The sequence below is a fragment of the Procambarus clarkii genome, chromosome 49 (assembly GCF_040958095.1).
Source record: "Procambarus clarkii isolate CNS0578487 chromosome 49, FALCON_Pclarkii_2.0, whole genome shotgun sequence".
NCBI lineage: Eukaryota > Metazoa > Arthropoda > Malacostraca > Decapoda > Cambaridae > Procambarus > Procambarus clarkii.
Window position 1 is genome coordinate 13,252,698 of NC_091198.1, and position 19,759 is coordinate 13,272,456.

Genomic DNA, 19,759 nt, shown 5'->3' on the forward strand with positions numbered 1-19,759 from the left:
CGTAACTTCTGATCTCGGGTGCGCCTGCGCCTTCGTGTGCCTTCGGGACTAGTGTTGGCTTCTGTGTTCTCGAGGGTACGGGAAGGTTTTTTGCTACTTCCCGCATTCTTGGAACGTCTGTCGGCTCCTTGTCCTTGTTGCCCTGTTGGGCTACTTGTCGCTCAGTTGGGCTACTTGTCGCTCTGTTGGGCTACTTGTCGCCCTGTTGGGCTGCTTGTCGCCCTGTTGGGCTGCTTGTCGCCCTGTTGGGCTGCTTGTCGCCCTGTTGGGCTGCTTGTCGCCCTGTTGGGCTGCTTGTCGCCCTGTTGGGCTGCTTGTCGCCCTGTTGGGCTGCTTGTCGCCCTGTTGGGCTGCTTATCGCCCTGTTGGGCTGCTTGTCGCCCTGTTGGGTTCCTTTTTGGGCTCTTTGCTTCTTTGGCCGGTTTTATTGTTCCTGCTTCCTCTTTTGGCTACTTTTCTCGTGCAGTAGTCCTGGCTGGCGCCTTCCCACAGAGAGGGTGTGCGGTTCGGCCAGCGTGTTATGCGCATGCGCCGTGGAGTTTGTTTTGGTCTGGGCGGTGTTTCAGTGCTGGTGTTTTGCGCCCTTTTTGCTACAGTGCTTCGTCTCTCGTTCTTCTCCCTGGTTGCGGTATGTGTCCCTTCGTGCCGGGGGTGTCCTGGTTCCCAGTTGTGGGGAGGCCACCGCGGTTTTCCATGTGTCATGGGTGTAGACCGCCTCCTTCGCCTCTCCCTGCTCTCCTGCGGGTCCGGCAGGGTCCGGCTCTGGCGTCTTCACCTGGCGGTGCTCCCAGGTTCTGCTGGGCGCGGTTGCGTCGTGTCAAGTTCGTGCCACCATTCGCCAGGCGAGTTTCTGCGGTCTGGCGTCTTTTGGCCGGGCACTGGATGCGGTGTTGTTTATATACCTGTCTTTATTTAGGTATATTTTTGTACGACTGAGACCGTTCGCACACCAGTGACTGTCCCTTTTTCAACCCTTCCTGTCCCCCTCATGTGCATGTCCAACCCATGCTGGAGTCATTCAGGGGACCCTCCTTTTTTACTGTTGTGAGATGTGGGGGTTGTAGGGTTGGTTCTGTACTCACCTGGTAGGCTCCTGGCTGTGCTTGCAAGTTTTTGAGCTCTGCTCTTGGGTCCCACCTATCTGGTAGAATTTGCGGGATAGTACCAGTGGAGTGCAGTGGTGCTGTTGGCACATTTGGGGAACACTGTATTACCATCAGAGGTCTGCTTGTTACACGACCTACTTGCGAGCATAAGCTTTCTTGCTGGTTCGTCTGTGGACTTCCAGCGCGCACTAACCTGTTTTCGTATGGCTGTTCCGGCCCGTCCTGGTTGTGGGGGTATGTGGGCCGGTGGACTGCTCCTAGCAGCTGCCTGGTGGGCCACCCTCTGGCCGATCTAGCCTGGCCTTGGGCTGGGCTTCAGGTGTGAAAGAGCTCCCAGTACCTCATCCAGCAGGTATCGAGCGGGGTTTCTCCGCCGTCGGTCGCCTGGTGCAGGTTTCTGGGCCTGCAGGGTTTTGTCGTGTCTCCGTTGGCCCTGTCTGGGGTCTGCCTGCTCCGTTCTCTGCCTTTGCAGAAGGGTGTTGCTATTTTCATGTTGCATGTTGCAGAGGTGCCTGTTGCTGCTGCTGCACGTGTGCATTGGTACCGTGTTTCACGGTGGCGTGTCCTTGTTCCTGTGTCCGGTTGTGGAGTGGCACTTTGCTGCCGTTTTGTGCCTGGGGATTGCGTGGGGTTTTTCTGTCCCTGCCTGATTGTCCACCCCTGGTTGTTCTCCTGGGGTTTTTTGTGCTTCTGCTCTTTCTTCCTGCCTCCTCTGCAGCAGGGATATTCTGTGTGTGTTCTTAGGCGTTGGTCAGCCTGTGTCCTGTGATGTGCTTCTTTGTCTCGGTCTATTGCAGTTGTCCGTACCCCTTGGTTCAGGTACTGTTCTGGCGGCGACCCTTCCGCCTTCTTTGGTTTCCTAGCTTGCCCTGCTGGTTGGTTTTTTTTTTGGGGGGTCTTGCGATGTCTTGCGTCGGACCCGTCGTTTCTGAACTCCTGGCGGGCTTGCGTGCTTTGGGGAGTTTTTCTGTTCGGCAGACGTTCCATCTCCTTGTACCTGGGTTTCGGTGGTCGCACCCGAGATCTTCCCGCGGCTCCGCCTTTTTCCTGGGCTCGGAGGGGCCTTGTCGGGGCTGCTTATGTTCTGCCTCGCGGTCTCGCCTCCGGTTGGTGGTCGGGTGGCTTCGTGGTAGGTGTCCCACCTGCGTGCTTCTCTTGGCGGCAGTATGGGGTATTTTGGCGGTCCTTCCTTTTCCTGTCCCTTCTTAGGTGGTTACTCTTGTTGGCTTGGTTTACTCTCGGCTTGGTTTTCTGGTGGGGGTTGGGGGCCGTCGTCTTGCCACACACTGTCGCCTCTTTTCGTGCGGCGCGGGCGGAGCCGCTTCAGCTTGCTTTCGGTCTTGGTGTTGCTTCTGCACCGTTAGTCAGCTGTCTTGTGCGTCGTTTCACCTCCGGCCTGTTCGTGCGCCGCTTGCACCATACTGGTCTCTGGTCAGTGTGCTCTGTCTTCTCCTCGGTTGGTAGTGCCCCTTCGGTTCCGGTGTGTTTTTTCGTCGGTTCTTTCCTTTGTACCTTTGCCTCTGGGGGTCTGGTCGCTGTGCTTTCTTGCTCCTTTGGTTTTAGCGTTTTGGTTGGTTGGTGGCAGCAGTCTCCATCTTTTCTGGCGCGGGGTGGGGCTGCTGCATTCTGGAAGGGTCCAGGGTTTGTTGGTGCTTCGTTGGTCAGGCCGGGGGTGTGTCGTTTTTGTGTTCAGTGGCGGCCCTCCGCTGTTGTTTGCGTGCCACGGCGTTTGGGTTCGGAGCGCGTTTTGCGTTGATCCGGTTCTGTTCTTCCCGGTTCGCGGGTGATAGTGTCCCGGGTGGTCAGCCGTGTTCTTGCGGCTAAGCTGCCTGTGTTCTTCCCTCATGCCTGTGGCGTTCGTGGCTTCGCTGCTCTCGCTGCCGTCTGGGTGACGTGGCCTTGCGGTCTTTCGGACATGGATTTTTGGTGTTCGTGCAGGGGCCTTGCTGCTCGTGGTTCTCGTGTTGTTCCCGGGATTTTCGGGGCTGTGGCGCCTTGGGTTGGCGTTTGCTGTCGGCTGTCTCGCCTCCTTGGGGGGTGCGTGGTGTCCGCCTCCCGGTTCTGTCCCTTTGACCTTCCTCTGTGGGTAGTTAGCTCCGGGGAGCCGACGGGGCTCCCCCCAGAAAACCAGCGTTGAATGTAATGAAACGCCATTTTCTGGGTGAGACCCGGAGTCTCCCCGGCAACCCTCCCTCCCTCCGGTCGGCGTTTTTCGTGGGTTTTGACATCCAGCCTCAGAACTGATGGGTGGATAGCCGGCGTGGGAGGTCTGGGGCTCCCCCTTCCCCCTCCCGGGGAGGGGGGAGCTGCGCAGACAGCGGCGCGGTGACGTATGACGTCATACTAGTTTCCTTGTTTTCTGTTGAAGAGTTCTATCCACTAGTTCGGCTTTAGGTAGCAATTTTCACCAGAATAGGGGTTTGTTTTGGAATGCTTACCTTTCTGGATGCTTGACCCGGTCGATGGCAGACATAGAATGCTTCCAACCACACGGGGGTTTCTATAGGCCATTGCTTCCCTTGCCTCTCTGAGGGGGCCAGGTTCTGGCTCGTGGTCCCCGGTAGGCCCTAGAACTCCATACACATGACTGATGCCAAAGTCTGACATTAGCATATCAGCCGGTAAAGCTCCGGGGAGCCTCCGGGTCTCACCCAGAAAATGGCGTTTCATTACATTCAACGCTGTTTTTTTGCTGTAATATTATTCAATAGTGTGTAGTTTGATATATTTATATAATAAAATGAGTGAATCATTGCTGTACTCAAAAATATGGTGTGCATATTGTTGATTCAATTATGTTCATCAATCAGTGAACAAATACTTTGTCGGTTATTACACTATATACACAGGTTATATATAAGTATCTGCATGTTTTGTTCACCATAACGAACCACTAAGTTGCTATTATGAGTCAAAAAGTAACGAGGAGTGACCGCCGTGTACCAGCCAGCCACTCTTGCCCTCCCTCAAGTCACCTGACTCGCCCACATTCTCCTCCCACAATACTGTTTTTGCTTTTATTCACTATATACAGACGCTATATATAAGTATCTACATTCGTGTTCACCATAACGAACCACTAAGTTGGTATGCTGAGTGGCAGTGGCAGCCAGTGGCAGCCCGCCACTGGCTGCCACTCCCTCCCTCCCTCACCTCACCTGACTTGCCAGCATTCTCCACCCACCATACTGTTTTTGCTTTTATATACAGACGTTATATATAAGTATTTGCATGTTTTGTTCACCATAACTGTACATCTAAGCTTGTATGGTGAGTAAAGGCACAAAGACGTAGGACCTCACACAGTCAGCTGATGGCTGCCGCCCTCAAGGCCAGACGCACTAATATTTCTCCTCCAACAATACTGTTTGTGGTGTTATTATGCTATATACACACATTATATATAAATATCTACATCTTTTATTCACCATACTTGTACAAGTAAACTGGTATGGTGCCCAAAGAACATTGTGGTAACCAGTAAACAACACCGTCGTCTGCACAGTGGCGTCGTGCAGACGACGCCACCGCCCTCACCAAAATGGTGACTCCCAACCTACTCCACTTGCTGTTTATACCCTCTATACACACGTTATATATAAGTATCTACATTTGTGTTCACCATAGCGAACCACTAAGCTGGTATGGTGAGTGCAGTCAATAAAAGGTGGCCACACAGTCAGAAGACAATGCCACCACCCTCCCTCCCTCCATGGCGCACAGCGCTAAATATCACCACAATCCTGCTATTATCAGAACCCTGGTCAGTTTTATCACAGTCAGGGGTCTTCTGTAATAATATCATCGCTACATAATAGCATGAACAAGTATATTATGGCATTTTTAGGCGATGCTGTGGTCACAAGCTGAACAGCAGTGCTGTTAGCTCATGCTGCGTGCATCAGGCTTAGTAGCTCACTCAATACTGAGGCCCCTAACACCCGGGAGTTTTGCCCACGAGTTTTTTTAAAAAATGGAGTCTGTTTACAAGAGCCCTGATGAAGGTGTGGTGAACCCCGTGTATCCGCGGGCCGTTTAAATCTTGTGAAGTACTCCAACACGTCATATGACGTGACGCGCACTTTTTCGGTAAGTTACTCAACACGTCATGTGACGTGTTGCGCAGTTTAAGGGTTAATGTGAAAATATTAAATTGGGAGGCCTACTATACTAGAAAATTTCTGGACTATTAGAGAATGAGGAAAGGGAGCATTTCATCAGTAGTGGACCTAATATTTGCCAGGTATGAGAAAGAGATCTGATATTTGAAGCAGGTACTGTCCAGAATAGGTAAAATTGATCAGGTATTCTTAAATGAAATACTTAATACAGTATAACATAGATTCATAGAGGGTAATGGAGGAAATACAGCAAGAGAAACTTGACTTTAATGAAGAACAATATGGGAGTCTAAGAGAATTCCTTATTGGGACTGATATGAATGGTTTGATATTAGGCAGGAAATAAATGAGATGTATGGTAATTTTTGTGAAATATGAGAAAGGCACCCCAAACATTTATTCCAAAAAAGAGAACCAAATACAGAAAACAAGACTGGTTTAATAGAAATTGCAAGAAGGTTAGAGAACAAAAGACAAAAGAAAATGGAATCAATATAGGAAGAGGCCAACCCCCACAAACATACCACAATAGTACTACGAACAAGAAACAAATTACAACCAGTACTCAGCAGTAATGAGAGAGACAAAACAAAACTTTGAGAAAGGAATAGCAAATAAATGTAAATCAGAGCTTGACCTATTCTATAAATTCATAAAAAGCAAATTGCATTACAAACATTCAATGATTACAAATGGGAAATACTGTACTCAGAGACTGAAAAAGAAATGTGTACAATGAGCAAACGGTTCCAAATTGTGTTCCTGTGGGCAGGACAAGATTTTCAGCAAACGCGCCTCAATATAAACTTTCGAATGTAAATTTGGAGACATGCAGTATATAGAAGTATCTAGAGAGGTAGTAGAAAAAGTGGGCAGGGACCCAGATAGAAATAAAGCAGTCATAATAGATGGAGTCTTGCCTTGGGTGCCTTCGAGATTAGTGCCCCATTACAGATTGTCTTCCAACCATCCTTACAAACAGGATATCTAGCTGACATTTGGAAAAAAAAAAGGCAAACATAATTCCAATCTGTAACAATGAAAACAGGAAAGATCCATCAAAACCTGTATCATTGACAAGCATGGTAGGATTTTTTTTTTTTTTAAATCAAATCGACTGAGTACCTAGAAAGTAACACCATAATAACAGATAAACCATTAGGATTTTGAATGGGAATGTCTTGTTTAATAAATCTTAGTTTCTATGAGAGAGCCACAAATATTTCAAGAAAGGGAAGGTTGGGCCAATAGCATGTACCGGAACTTCAAAAAAAGCCTTTGGCAGAGTCCCTCCTGAGAGACTAATCTGGAAGATAGAACACATTGGAGGGGTGACAGGCAGTTTTCTATATTAGGTGAAATTTGTTTTGACAGACAAATGCAAGCACTGATCATAGGAAGTGCAATAGTGAAAACTGTCAATTATCTACAGGTAATTGTTAATACACAAGATACTAAAGGGAACAAATGAGGTAGACAAGGACAATCTATTTAAATCTAGGGAAGATAGGACAAAGGAACCTTGGGGGATGGTGGATACACAATTGATGCATAAAGATGCAAGGAAATTCTCATTTTCTGTATGGGTGATAAGTGAAATACATTTAATTTAAAGTAAAACTGGTTGAAGCCACTGCCATCTGTAATTCCAACAAAAATACAACATAAATTTGGGCATAGAGACAAGTAATTAGTGCTTCCTCATAGTCACTGATAAGTAGACACAACTCCTAACCTCTCACACTGCCACATTTCCTCCCTCACTTGATCATTGGTGGCTTTGCAAGCACCACTACAACCCCTCCCCTTCCCATCTCCCCTCAATTGTAAGTGACCTGACCAGTATCACCACATTTTTTCATCACACTGGAAGCTTGCCGTCAGCCGGGAGCACTTCCTCTGTAGAAGACACTGAAAACTGCAAGCCAATATTAATAGTCTTCGATTGGGCAACAGAAAATAATATGATATTTAACGGAGATAAGCTCCAGGAACTTAAGTATGGCAGAAATGAGGAACTAAATCAAATACAGGGTATAGGACAAAATCAGACTTACTCATAGAAGGAAAACAACTTGTAAAAGACCTGCAAATTGATGCTTGACGCCCTGACATTTAGTGAACATAACGGAGCAAATATAGTGGCAGTGAGGAAAAGGATAGGATTTTGTCCAGGATTTTATGAGAACATACAAAATCTAGAGATCCCACAGCAATGCTAATAATGTTTAAATCACTGAGGTCTCATCTTGCTCAGTACTCATTTCTCATTTCAGAGCAGGAGAGATTTCTGAAATAGAGGGAATACAGAAAACCTATATGGAACACACAGCCATGATAAAACATCTAAAGTATTGGGATCATCTCAAAGTTCTCAAAATATACTCCCTGGAAAGGATACAAGAGAGCTATCAAATAATATATACTGTACATGGAAGATACTGGAAGGCCAGGTTCAAAATTTATTCAGTAGAATAACAACATATTTAAGCAAGAGATACAGAAGGAAATGCAGAATATAATTGGTGAGGTGTAGAGGTGCCATAGGCATAATCAGAGAGCACTGTCCGAACATCAGAGGTCCATTGCTGTTCAGTACCCTCCCAGCAGGCATTAGAAATATTGCTGGATAAAGGTGGATGACTTCAAGCAGCATTTAGACAAGTTCTTGCAAGAAGTACCAGACCGACTGGGTTGTGTACACATGGGCCTGCGGGCCACTCCAAGCAACAGCCTGTTGGACCAAGGTATCACAAGTCGAGCCTAGCCCCAGGCAGGGCTCGGGGAGTAGAACAACTCCCAGTACCATCTCTAGGTATGCTCTAGGTACTGTACTGCAAGAACATGTGAACAAACAATACAATCCCATGCCTATTATATTACTGGGAAATTTGTTCCATAAATAATGTTTATAACAAACACTAGATTTAGCATTTATAACATAACAATGAGCAGTTTCTTTCACCCTGATGCTCCTGTTACCTAGCAGTAAATAGGTACCTGGGAGTTAGTCAGCTGTCACGGTCTGCTTCCTGGGGGTGAAGGCCTGGTCAAGGACCAGGCCGCGGGGACACTAAAGCCCTGAAATCATCTCAAGATAACCTCGAGATAGACACCATAAAGTGGAGTATTTGTAGGTACAGTACACAATGTATAAAATATAAAGCCACTAATATGCAGTATTTACCCAGGTCTTTTCCCGCCAAACACACACCGAAACTACGACGTTGGTACAACATCCGAACAAGTTTTAACTCCTCCTAAACAGTTATAACAACCAATATAGCAAGTTGTAACAACGTTCTAATACGTCATAAACACGTTAAGCCAAGATATAACAACTTTATTACAAGTTGTAACAAGCGGAAAATAGAGACAGTTTCGGTTTGTTTCCAGGGTTCTGAGCTATACTTATCCAACTTTTGTCATTGGTTCGTGTTCTATTTTGCATGTTTATACATATGTATACAGTAATACCTCTTAATATTTATTTTGTTATTCCCTTTCATTCATTTGTATACCTTAGTTATTATCCTCTTTGCTTTTTGCTTTTTCTAAGTATTTTCTAAGTACAGTATCCACTGTACTCAGTATTTTATTTTAAGGACCTCTGATTTACCGTTCTGCCAGTTCTAATGATCAAATTTGAGATTGGTAACTGATGCCTTATTTACCGTATCATTGGCTGTTAAATCCGGAATATGGTATTAAGTTTACAAAATCTCGCTAAATTGGAGGGCACTATTGGATTTGCTGAAACAACCTTGCCCTCGCTAGGCCAGCGATATATGCCTTTTTTCCTTCATAGATTTCACTGCCGCTGTTATGTAGCATCCAGTCAGAGCCAGTCACAGTCACAAACAACCAGAGGCAGCCACAGTCAAGTCAGGCATTCACAGTCACAAGAAGTCAGTCAGTCATAGCCAGTCAAAGGCAGTCATGCATTCACAGATGTGGTAGCAATTAGTCAGGCACTTACATTCACAACAACTTGGGCATTTACAGACATTTACGATCAGTCAGTCATTCCCAGTAAACAATATGAGTCTGATGTCAGGCACTTAGGCAGTCTGCCTCTTAGGCCACCAGCTAGCAGGATGGTAGCCGAGAATAATAATCGTGCCATAATAATACCGTTCAGACGGACCATTTAGATGCGGTTAGAGGGGTAGGGGATTGGTGGGAAGGATATACCTGGGAGTGTGTGGTGTGGGGTTGGGGGATGGATGTATCAGGGCTGGGGGTGGTGGGGTTGGGGGAAGGATGTATCAGGGCTGGTGGTGGTGGGGTTGGGGAAGGATGTATCAGGGCTGGTGGTGGTGGGGTTGGGGAAGGATATATCAGGGCTGGGGGTGGTGGGGTTGGGGGAAGGATGTATCAGGGCTGGTGGTGGTGGGGTTGGGGGAAGGATGTATCAGGGCTGGTGGTGGTGGGGTTGGGGAAGGATGTATCAGGGCTGATGGTGGTGGGGTTGGGGAAGGATGTGTTTACTAGTTGTGTTTTTACGGGGGTTGAGCTTTGCTCTTTCGGCCCGCCTCTCAACTGCCAATCAACTTGTTTACTAACTAATTTTTTTTTTTTTTTTTTTTTCACACCACACACACACACACACACACCCCAGGAAGCAGCCCGTGACAGCTGACTAACTCCCAGGTACCTATTTACTGCTAGGTAACAGGGGCATTTAGGGTGAAAGAAACTTTGCCCATTTGTTTCTGCCTCGTGCGGGAATCGAACCCGCGCCACAGAATTACGAATCCTGCGCGCTATCCACCAGGCTACGAGGCCCCTTATCAGGGCTGGGGTGGGTGGGGTTGGGGGAAGGATGTATCAGGGCTGGGGTGGGTGGGGTTGGGGAAGGATGTATCAGGGCTGGTGGTGGTGGGCTTGGGGGATGGATGTATCAGGGCTGGGGGTGGTGGGGTTGGGGAAGGATGTATCAGGGCTGGGGGTGGTGGGGCTGGGGAAGGATGTATCAGGGCTGGTGGTTGTGGGGTTGGGGAAGGATGTATCAGGGCTGGGGGTGGTGGGGTTGGGGAAGGATGTATCAGGGCTGGTGGTGGTGGGGTTGGGGGAAGGATGTATCAGGGCTGGTGGGGTTGGGGGATGGATGTATCAGGGCTGGTGGTGGGTGGGGTTGGGGGAAGGATGTATCAGGGCTGGGGGTGGTGGGGTTGGGGAAGGATGTATCAGGGCTGGTGGTGCTGGTGGTGGTGGGGTTGGGGGATGGATGTATCAGGGCTGGTGGGGTTGGGGGAAGGATGTATCAGGGCTGGTGGGGTTGGGGGAAGGATGTATCAGGGCTGGGAATGGGTGGGGTTGGAGGAAGGATGTATCAGGGCTGGGGGTGGTGGGGTTGGGGAAGGATGTATCAGGGCTGGTGGTGGTGGGGTTGGGGGATGGATGTATCAGGGCTGGTGGGGTTGGGGAAGGATGTATCAGGGCTGGTGGGGTTGGGGGAAGGATGTATCAGGGCTGGTGGGGTTGGGGATGGATGTATCAGGGCTGGTGGTGGTGGGGTTGGGGAAGGATGTATCAGGGCTGGTGGGGTTGGGGAAGGATGTATCAGGGCTGGTGGTGGTGGGGTTGGGGGATGGATGTATCAGGGCTGGTGGGGTTGGGGGATGGATGTATCAGGGCTGGTGGTGGTGGTATGGTTGGGGGATGGATGTATCAGGGCTGGTGGGGTTCGGGGAAGGATGTATCAGAGCTGGTGGTGGTGGGGTTGGGGGAAGGATGTATCAGGGCTGGTGGGGTTGGGGGAAGGATGTATCAGGGCTGGTGGGGTTGGGGGAAGGATGTATCAGGGCTGGTGGGGTTGGGGATGGATGTATCAGGGCTGGTGGGGTTGGGGGAAGGATGTATCAGGGCTGGGGGTGGTGGGGTTGGGGGAAGGATGTATCAGGGCTGGTGGGGTTGGGGGAAGGATGTATCAGGGCTGGTGGTGGGTGGGGTTGGGGAAAGGCTGTATCAGGGCTGGTGGTGGTGGGGTTGGGGGAAGGATGTATCAGGGCTGGTGGTGGTGGGGTTGGGGGAAGGATGTATCAGGGCTGGGGGTGGTGGGGTTGGGGGAAGGATGTATCAGGGCTGGTGGTGGGTGGGGTTGGGGAAAGGCTGTATCAGGGCTGGTGGTGGTGGGGTTGGGGGAAGGATGTATCAGGGCTGGTGGTGGTGGGGTTGGGGGAAGGATGTATCAGGGCTGGGGGTGGTGGGGTTGGGGAAGGATGTATCAGGGCTGGGGGTGGTGGGGTTGGGGAAGGATGTATCAGGGCTGGGGGTGGTGGGGTTGGGGGAAGGATGTATCAGGGCTGGTGGTGGTGGGGTTGGGGAAAGGCTGTATCAGGGCTGGGGGTGGTGGGGTTGGGGGATGGATGTATCAGGGCTGGTGGTGGTGGGGTTGGGGGAAGGATGTATCAGGGCTGGTGGGGTTGGGGGAAGGATGTATCAGGGCTGGTGGGGTTGGGGATGGATGTATCAGGGCTGGTGGGGTTGGGGGAAGGATGTATCAGGGCTGGGGGTGGTGGGGTTGGGGGAAGGATGTATCAGGGCTGGTGGGGTTGGGGTTGGGGGAAGGATGTATCAGGGCTGGTGGTGGGTGGGGTTGAGGAAAGGCTGTATCAGGGCTGGGGGTGGTGGGGTTGGGGGAAGGATGTATCAGGGCTGGTGGTGGTGGGGTTGGGGGAAGGATGTATCAGGGCTGGTGGGGTTGGGGGAAGGATGTATCAGGGCTGGGGGTGGTGGGGTTGGGGGAAGGATGTATCAGGGCTGGGGGTGGTGGGGTTGGGGGAAGGATGTATCAGGGCTGGTGGTGGTGGGGTTGGGGAAAGGATGTATCAGGGCTGGTGGGGTTGGGGGAAGGATGTATCAGGGCTGGGGGTGGTGGGGTTGGGGGAAGGATGTATCAGGGCTGGTGGTGGTGGGGTTGGGGGCAGGATGTATCAGGGCTGGGGGTGGTGGGGTTGGGGAAGGATGTATCAGGGCTGGGGGTGGTGGGGTTGGGGGAAGGATGTATCAGGGCTGGTGGTGGTGGGGTTGGGGAAGGATGTATCAGGGCTGGGGGTGGTGGGGTTGGGGGAAGGATGTATCAGGGCTGGTGGTGGGTGGGGTTGGGGGAAGGATGTATCAGGGCTGGGGGTGGTGGGGTTGGGGAAGGATGTATCAGGGCTGGGGGTGGTGGGGTTGGGGAAGGATGTATCAGGGCTGGGGGTGGTGGGGTTGGGGGAAGGATGTATCAGGGCTGGTGGTGGTGGGGTTGGGGAAGGATGTATCAGGGCTGGAGGTGGTGGGGTTGGGGGAAGGATGTATCAGGGCTGGTGGTGGTGGGGTTGGGGAAGGATGTATCAGGGCTGGGGGTGGTGGGGTTGGGGAAGGATGTATCAGGGCTGGGGGTGTTGGGGTTGGGGAAGGATGTATCAGGGCTGGTGGTGGTGGGGTTGGGGGAAGGATGTATCAGGGATGGTGGTGGTGGGGTTTGGGGAAGGATGTATCAGGGCTGGTGGGGTTGGGGGAAGGATGTATCAGGGCTGGTGGTGGTGGGGTTGGGGGAAGGATGTATCAGGGCTGGTGGGGTTGGGGGAAGGATATATCAGGGCTGGTGGTGGTGCGGTTGGGGGAAGGATGTATCAGGGTTGGTGGTGGTGGGGTTGGGGGAAGGATGTATCAGGGCTGGTGGTGGGTGGGGTTGGGGGAAGGATGTATTAGGGCTGGGGGTGGTGGGGTTGGGGAAGGATGTATCAGGGCTGGGGGTGGGTGGGGTTGGAGGAAGGATGTATCAGGGATGGATGTATCAGGGCTGGTGGTGGTGGGGTTGGGGGAAGGATGTATCAGGGCTGGGGGTGGGTTGGGTTGGAGGAAGGATGTATCAGGGCTGGGGGTGGGTTGGGTTGGAGGAAGGATGTATCAGGGATGGATGTATCAGGGCTGGGGGTGGTGGGGTTGGGGAAGGATGTATCAGGGCTGGGGGTGGTGGGGTTGGGGGAAGGATGTATCAGGGCTGGTGGTGGTGGGGTTGGGGGAAGGATGTATCAGGGCTGGTGGTGGGTGGGGTTGGGGAAGGATGTATCAGGGCTGGTGGGGTTGGGGGAAGGATGTATCAGGGCTGGTGGTGATGGGGTTGGGGGAAGGATGTATCAGGGCTGGTGGTGGGTGGGGTTGGGGAAGGATGTATCAGGGCTGGTGGGGTTGGGGGAAGGATGTATCAGGGCTGGTGGTGGTGGGGTTAGGGGAAGGATGTATCAGGGCTGGGGGTGGTGGGGTTGGGGGAAGGATGTATCAGGGCTGGTGGTGGGTGGGGTTGGGGAAGGATGTATCTGGGCTGGTGGTGGGTGGGGTTGGGGAAGGATGTATCTGGGCTGGTGGTGGGTGGGGTTGGGGAAGGATGTATCAGGGCTGGTGGTGGTGGGGTTGGGGAAGGATGTATCAGGGCTGATGGTGGTGGGGTTGGGGAAGGATGTATCAGGGCTGGTGGTGGGTGGGGTTGGGGAAGGATGTATCAGGGCTGGTGGTGGGTGGGGTTGGGGAAGGATGTATCAGGGCTGGTGGGGTTGGGGATGGATGTATCAGGGCTGATGGTGGTGGGGTTCTGCTGCCTGCCCACCCACCTCCTTGCTCTACTGTCCACCCAACAGCTAGCCCGCCCACGCTGCCACCCGCTGATTCTGCTGCCTGCACACCTGAATGCCTGTCTGCCTACTATGTCCACCCTGCTACTCACTCACTCTTGCCTGTCCACTCTGCTACCTGACAGCCCTGCTACCTGCCTTCCTGCCCACCCACCCATCTGCCCGTCTACCTTACCACCCACCCATCTGCCCGTGTACCTTACCACCCACCCATCTGCCCGTGTACCTTACCACCCACCCATCTGCCCGTGTACCTTACCACCCACCCATCTGCCCGTCTACCTTACCACCCACCCATCTGCCCGTCTACCTTACCACCCACCCATCTGCCCGTCTACCTTACCACCCACCCATCTGCCCGTCTACCTTACCACCCACCCATCTGCCCGTCTACCTTACCACCCACCCATCTGCCCGTCTACCTTACCACCCACCCATCTGCCCGTCTACCTTACCACCCACCCATCTGCCCGTCTACCTTACCACCCACCCATCTGCCCGTCTACCTTACCACCCACCCATCTGCCCGTCTACCTTACCACCCACCCATCTGCCCGTCTACCTTACCACCCACCCATCTGCCCGTCTACCTTACCACCCACCCATCTGCCCGTCTACCTTACCACCCACCCATCTGCCCGTCTACCTTACCACCCACCCATCTGCCCGTCTACCTTACCACCCACCCATCTGCCCGTCTACCTTACCACCCACCCATCTGCCCGTCTACCTTACCACCCACCCATCTGCCCGTCTACCTTACCACCCACCCATCTGCCCGTCTACCTTACCACCCACCCATCTGCCCGTCTACCTTACCACCCACCCATCTGCCCGTCTACCTTACCACCCACCCATCTGCCCGTCTACCTTACCACCCACCCATCTGCCCGTCTACCTTACCACCCACCCATCTGCCCGTCTACGTTACCACCCACCCATCTGCCCGTCTACCTTACCACCCACCCATCTGCCCGTCTACCTTACCACCCACCCATCTGCCCGTCTACCTTACCACCCACCCATCTGCCCGTCTACCTTACCACCCACCCATCTGCCCGTCTACCTTACCACCCACCCATCTGCCCGTCTACCTTACCACCCACCCATCTGCCCGTCTACCTTACCACCCACCCATCTGCCCGTCTACCTTACCACCCACCCATCTGCCCGTCTACCTTACCACCCACCCATCTGCCCGTCTACCTTACCACCCACCCATCTGCCCGTCTACCTTACCACCCACCCATCTGCCCGTCTACCTTACCACCCACCCATCTGCCCGTCTACCTTACCACCCACCCATCTGCCCGTCTACCTTACCACCCACCCATCTGCCGGTCTACCTTACCACCCACCCATCTGCCCGTCTACCTTACCACCCACCCATCTGCCCGTCTACCTTACCACCCACCCATCTGCCCGTCTACCTTACCACCCACCCATCTGCCCGGTCTACCTTACCACCCACCCATCTGCCTGTCTACCTTACCACCCACCCATCTGCCGGTCTACCTTACCACCCACCCATCTGCCCGTCTACCTTACCACCCACCCATCTGCCCGTCTACCTTACCACCCACCCATCTGCCCGTCTACCTTACCACCCACCCATCTGCCCGTCTACCTTACCACCCACCCATCTGCCCGTCTACCTTACCACCCACCCATCTGCCCGTCTACCTTACCACCCACCCATCTGCCCGTCTACCTTACCACCCACCCATCTGCCCATCACCCATCTGCCCGTCTACCTTACCACCCACCTATCTGCCTGCTCACATGCCCACCCCAAACAACCATCCTGTTGCCCTCTGAAATATGACTAAAAAGTTACAGTACTAACATTTTAAATTTAACAACCTGGGTAGAGCTCCATATGTCATTAAATCAAGTGTATACTCTAAAATAAGCTTTCTTAACAGTTTCGCACTCTCGTGACACTTAATGCGTCGCCAATTTTTCTGCAGAGTCCTCTCTCGTGACATCATTTGCATCCAACAATAAAATGTTTGTATAAAATTAAATTTTTATCCGATTGACTTTGGGATAGTTTCAAAATGAGCATCATTAAATTGCGCACAATTTGATACCAAAATGAAAGATGTAACATGAAACTTGTTGTCAGAACACTCAAAAGATTATAAATACGTTTTGGGCAAAATTTGAAAATATTTGTTAAAATTCTATTTATTGTACTATTATTATGGTACTAGTTTTAAAATGCACACCTTTTGATTGCAAACAATTTGATACCAAAATGAAAGACGTAACATGAAAATTTGTCAGAACACTGGAAAGATATAAAAAAAAAAGTGATGATGAGCGTCCAAACTTTAAATATTTGGTAAAATTTCAGTTATTGCTCTATTATGGGACTAGTTTTAAAATATGCACTTTTATATTGCGAACAATTTGATACCAAAATGAAAGACACAAGACAAAAATTGATGTTATCAAACTGAACGAGTATACACATTAGGCCGCTGTGTGTAAATTGGTGCTCGTTCATGGGTAGTTTTAGGCTTTGCTATGGGTAGTCATGCCGGGCTTTTGGACATTATATGCATATACATCTGCAGGGTATCTAATTGCGAACACAATGATACCAAAATGAACGACGTAGCACGAGAATTAAGGTGAGAAAACTGAAACGAGTATACACATTTTGGTATCGCCGCATGCTCGCGCGCACGCCAGGGGGCATGACTCTAAGTTTGCGGCACGCATGCCGGGAGTGTAAGTGTTAATCCCTTTGTAGGAGGTTTCTAATTCCAGGCATTAATTTTATCCTTTTTCTGCACACATTTCAGTAAATGTATATCCATTCCATAGTAGTGACCAAAGCTGAACTGCATAACTCAAATGGGGCCTATAACAATGGCAAGATAAAGCTGAAGGATAGCATTAGATGCCTTACACAGAGAAATCACACTAACGTGACTGTATCAATGAGAAAGTCCGTAGGAGCCGTTAGGAGAATTTGAACCTATGCGCTGGGTATTTCCAGGCACACGCCCAGACAACTAGGCTACGACATGGTCAGAGGGCATAGGTTCTAATCTTCATCATGGCTGCTACGGATTTTCTCACTGATACCTCATGTTAGTGGGATTGTGTATTGAAAGAGGGGTGTTAAAGGTAGAAGATGCACTCTGCCTAGATGACAGAGGCAGAGTGCTTGGGGGAATTGGGTGAAGCTCTGGTTCGGCTTCAGTGGACGCCTTGGAAACCCTCGGGGGTACAGTAAAACACCGGGTTGCAATGCTTTTAACCATGTCATGGCCTAGTTGTCTGGGGCATGTGCCTCGGGGTACCCAATGCATAGATTCAAATCCTATCTTCATCATGGCTCCTATGGATTTTCTCATTAGATGCCTTGTTACTAACGTTTCTGGATATGAATCCCTGTATCCTATTTATCATCTTTAAAAGCATTTATACGTAGATTTTTTGATGTGAGGTCTCTATTAGTCATGACTTCTATATGGGTTTTCGCATTCAGACTAAACAATTTAAATGTTGTTTGGCTTATACGCAGTTACTCTATAGTAATACTTTACCCATTGCTACAATCTTGTATTCAAAATTTTGTAACTATAGTACAGTATTATATAGTACTATAAGTATTTAAATATTTGTTCTGCGAGTAAAATAGTAAATGCAAACTTCTGTCAAGTTATTGACTTTTGCTGAGAAAAATGTTATGTTTATTTACAGATGTCAAGTTCATTTGTTAAAGACTGTTCAGATGTTTCGGCTCCGGGAAACTCCAATTCTGGGAAAACGGTGATCATCATCGTTAACAATGAAACTGGAAATGTCTCACTGGATGGAGATGAACTACAAAACTTGCTGGGTAAATATTATATAACTGTGTATTGAATTTAATCAGAAATTTAATCATTGACTAATTTTCCCATGTTTAGGTAAAAGACAGAGCCTCCAGGATTGCACTTCACTCTCTTGTTCATGAGCTTTCTCGAGGTCGACAAGTTGTCTGCCTTTGGCCATTAATGTGTGTTTTTCTTTGAGGTTTTTCCACGTCCATATTTTACATAAAACTTAATTTTACCTCTACAGAATACAGTAGAACTTGTATTTTAAGGACAGCTTAATTCCAAGGCACCTTGTGTCAAAGTGAAGTTCACACGTTTGTAAGGACCTTGTTGGATAATTTGTATAAACTCTTATGATATTTAATTTTCTACACAGAATAATAGAAATATTGTACCCAAAGATTTACACAATTTTGATATTGCACTGTGAAACAGCAAGTTGCTAGGTTGCCTTAAAGTTTACACAGAAATTTATAAAAAAAATCTAATGGACTGGGCCACAATTGGGCATGATGTGCATTTGCAAATACTATATGCACATTTTATATTGTAGAATAATATGTCCTTATTCTGTGACTTGAGAATGTCGGTTCGGAATTACTGGAATTGGTTTTAATACAAAACTTTTGAATCTTCTCCTCCCTCCCTCCACATTCCTGGCTAGGTTCAGCCACTCTGGAAAAGCGGATTGAGATACCATCTGTGATTGCCCTCAGCAAAAAGATGTTTAATTTGTTTCTTGGGTGTATTTTGTCAGTTTTGTGTAATTGTTTCTTAAGTATTTACAATAAAATTTTATATGCTTTGTGATGTGGTCAGATATTCGTAACTGAATGTAATGCGTCTTTTCTCGGGGGAGCCCCGTCGGCTCCCCGGAGCTATCCAGGCTGAATGGATATGTATATCTGTCTGGCATCAGTCAATGCATGGAGTTCTTGCCTACTGGGGACCACGAGCCAGAACCTGGCCTCCCCTCTAGAGAGGCATAAGGAGCAATGGCCTATAGACCCCCCCCCCCTCCTTTGTAGTTGGGAGCATTCTATGTCTGCCATCAACTGGGACAGGCACCCAGAAAGGTAAGCGCTCCAAAACAAACCCCTATTTCGACCGAAAGCCGAACAGGTGGACAGAACTTTCCCAAACGAAAATTAGCAAACTAGCATGACGTCATCATGTCGCTGCGCCACTGTCTGCGCAACCCTCCCTCCCCAGGAAGGGGAAGGGGGGAGCCCAAAACCCATCCGCTGGTGACCCAACCTACAGTTCTTAGGCTGATGGGGAGTCTTGTGTGGTCGTGCCTCTGGTTCTAGTTTTCTGTTACAGTTCTGTGCCTTGTGGTGTGGGCTGTCTCTTCAGGTGGTGCGTGAGCTGGGAGTGAGATTCCACGGTTATCTTAAGTTATCTTCAAGTGATTTCAATACTTAGCGTCCCCGCGGCCTGGTCCTCGACCAGGCCACCTTTTTGTTACCCCCCCCCCCCCTCCCCCTGGGAAGCAGCCCATAGCAGGGGCTGCTAGGTAACAGGGGCATCAGGGTGAAAGAAACTTTTCCCCATTTGTCTCCGCCTCCACCGGGGATTGAACTTGGAACCTCAGGACTACGAATCTGAAGCGCTGTCCACCCAGCTGTGGCGCCTGATACTCGGGCTGCATGCGCCTGGGGTCACCTTCCCTAGGTGCCCTGTAAGTACTGCTCTTAGGGCTTGGGGCCCTCCTTCCACAAGTCACTTCAGGGGTCTACCTCCGCTGTGCCGATTACTTCTCGGTATCCACCCATGGAGTCAGCTGGGGTTTTTCTTACCCTTGTTTGTCTCTTGGTAGGGGGTAGTTTTCGTCACTGGCAGGGGCACGAGGTACTGCACAGCTAGTTTTCACCTATAACAGTGGCCGGCTCTGTTCCTCCCGAGTACGTTGTCCTCGGGTGCGGGTTTTTTCTTTTGTTGTTTTTCTGCCTGGTGGGAGGGGGGGGGGGGTTCTGCCGGTGTGGTTCCTTAGTCGCTGTTCTTGGGGTGTATATATATATATCTCTGTTGGTAGTCTTTCCCGCTTGGCCCCCCATGAGTGAACACTTCCT

General features: G+C 50.3%; 1 protein-coding gene across 4 annotated transcripts in view; it reads left to right on the plus strand.

Moving 5' to 3' along the window:
• Nucleotides 1-19,759, plus strand: part of pps (protein partner of snf) — a 283,892-nt gene that overhangs the window by 14,591 nt on the left and 249,542 nt on the right. For all 4 annotated transcript variants that reach the window (XR_006773414.2, XM_069302993.1, XM_069302994.1 and 1 more), the window contains exon 2: nt 17,569-17,707. Coding sequence is in view for 3 of the 4 variants with exons in the window: in XM_069302993.1 (XP_069159094.1) it covers nt 17,569-17,707 (139 nt within the window). In the remaining variant the exon portion in view is untranslated. The remainder of the gene's footprint in view (nt 1-17,568; nt 17,708-19,759) is intronic.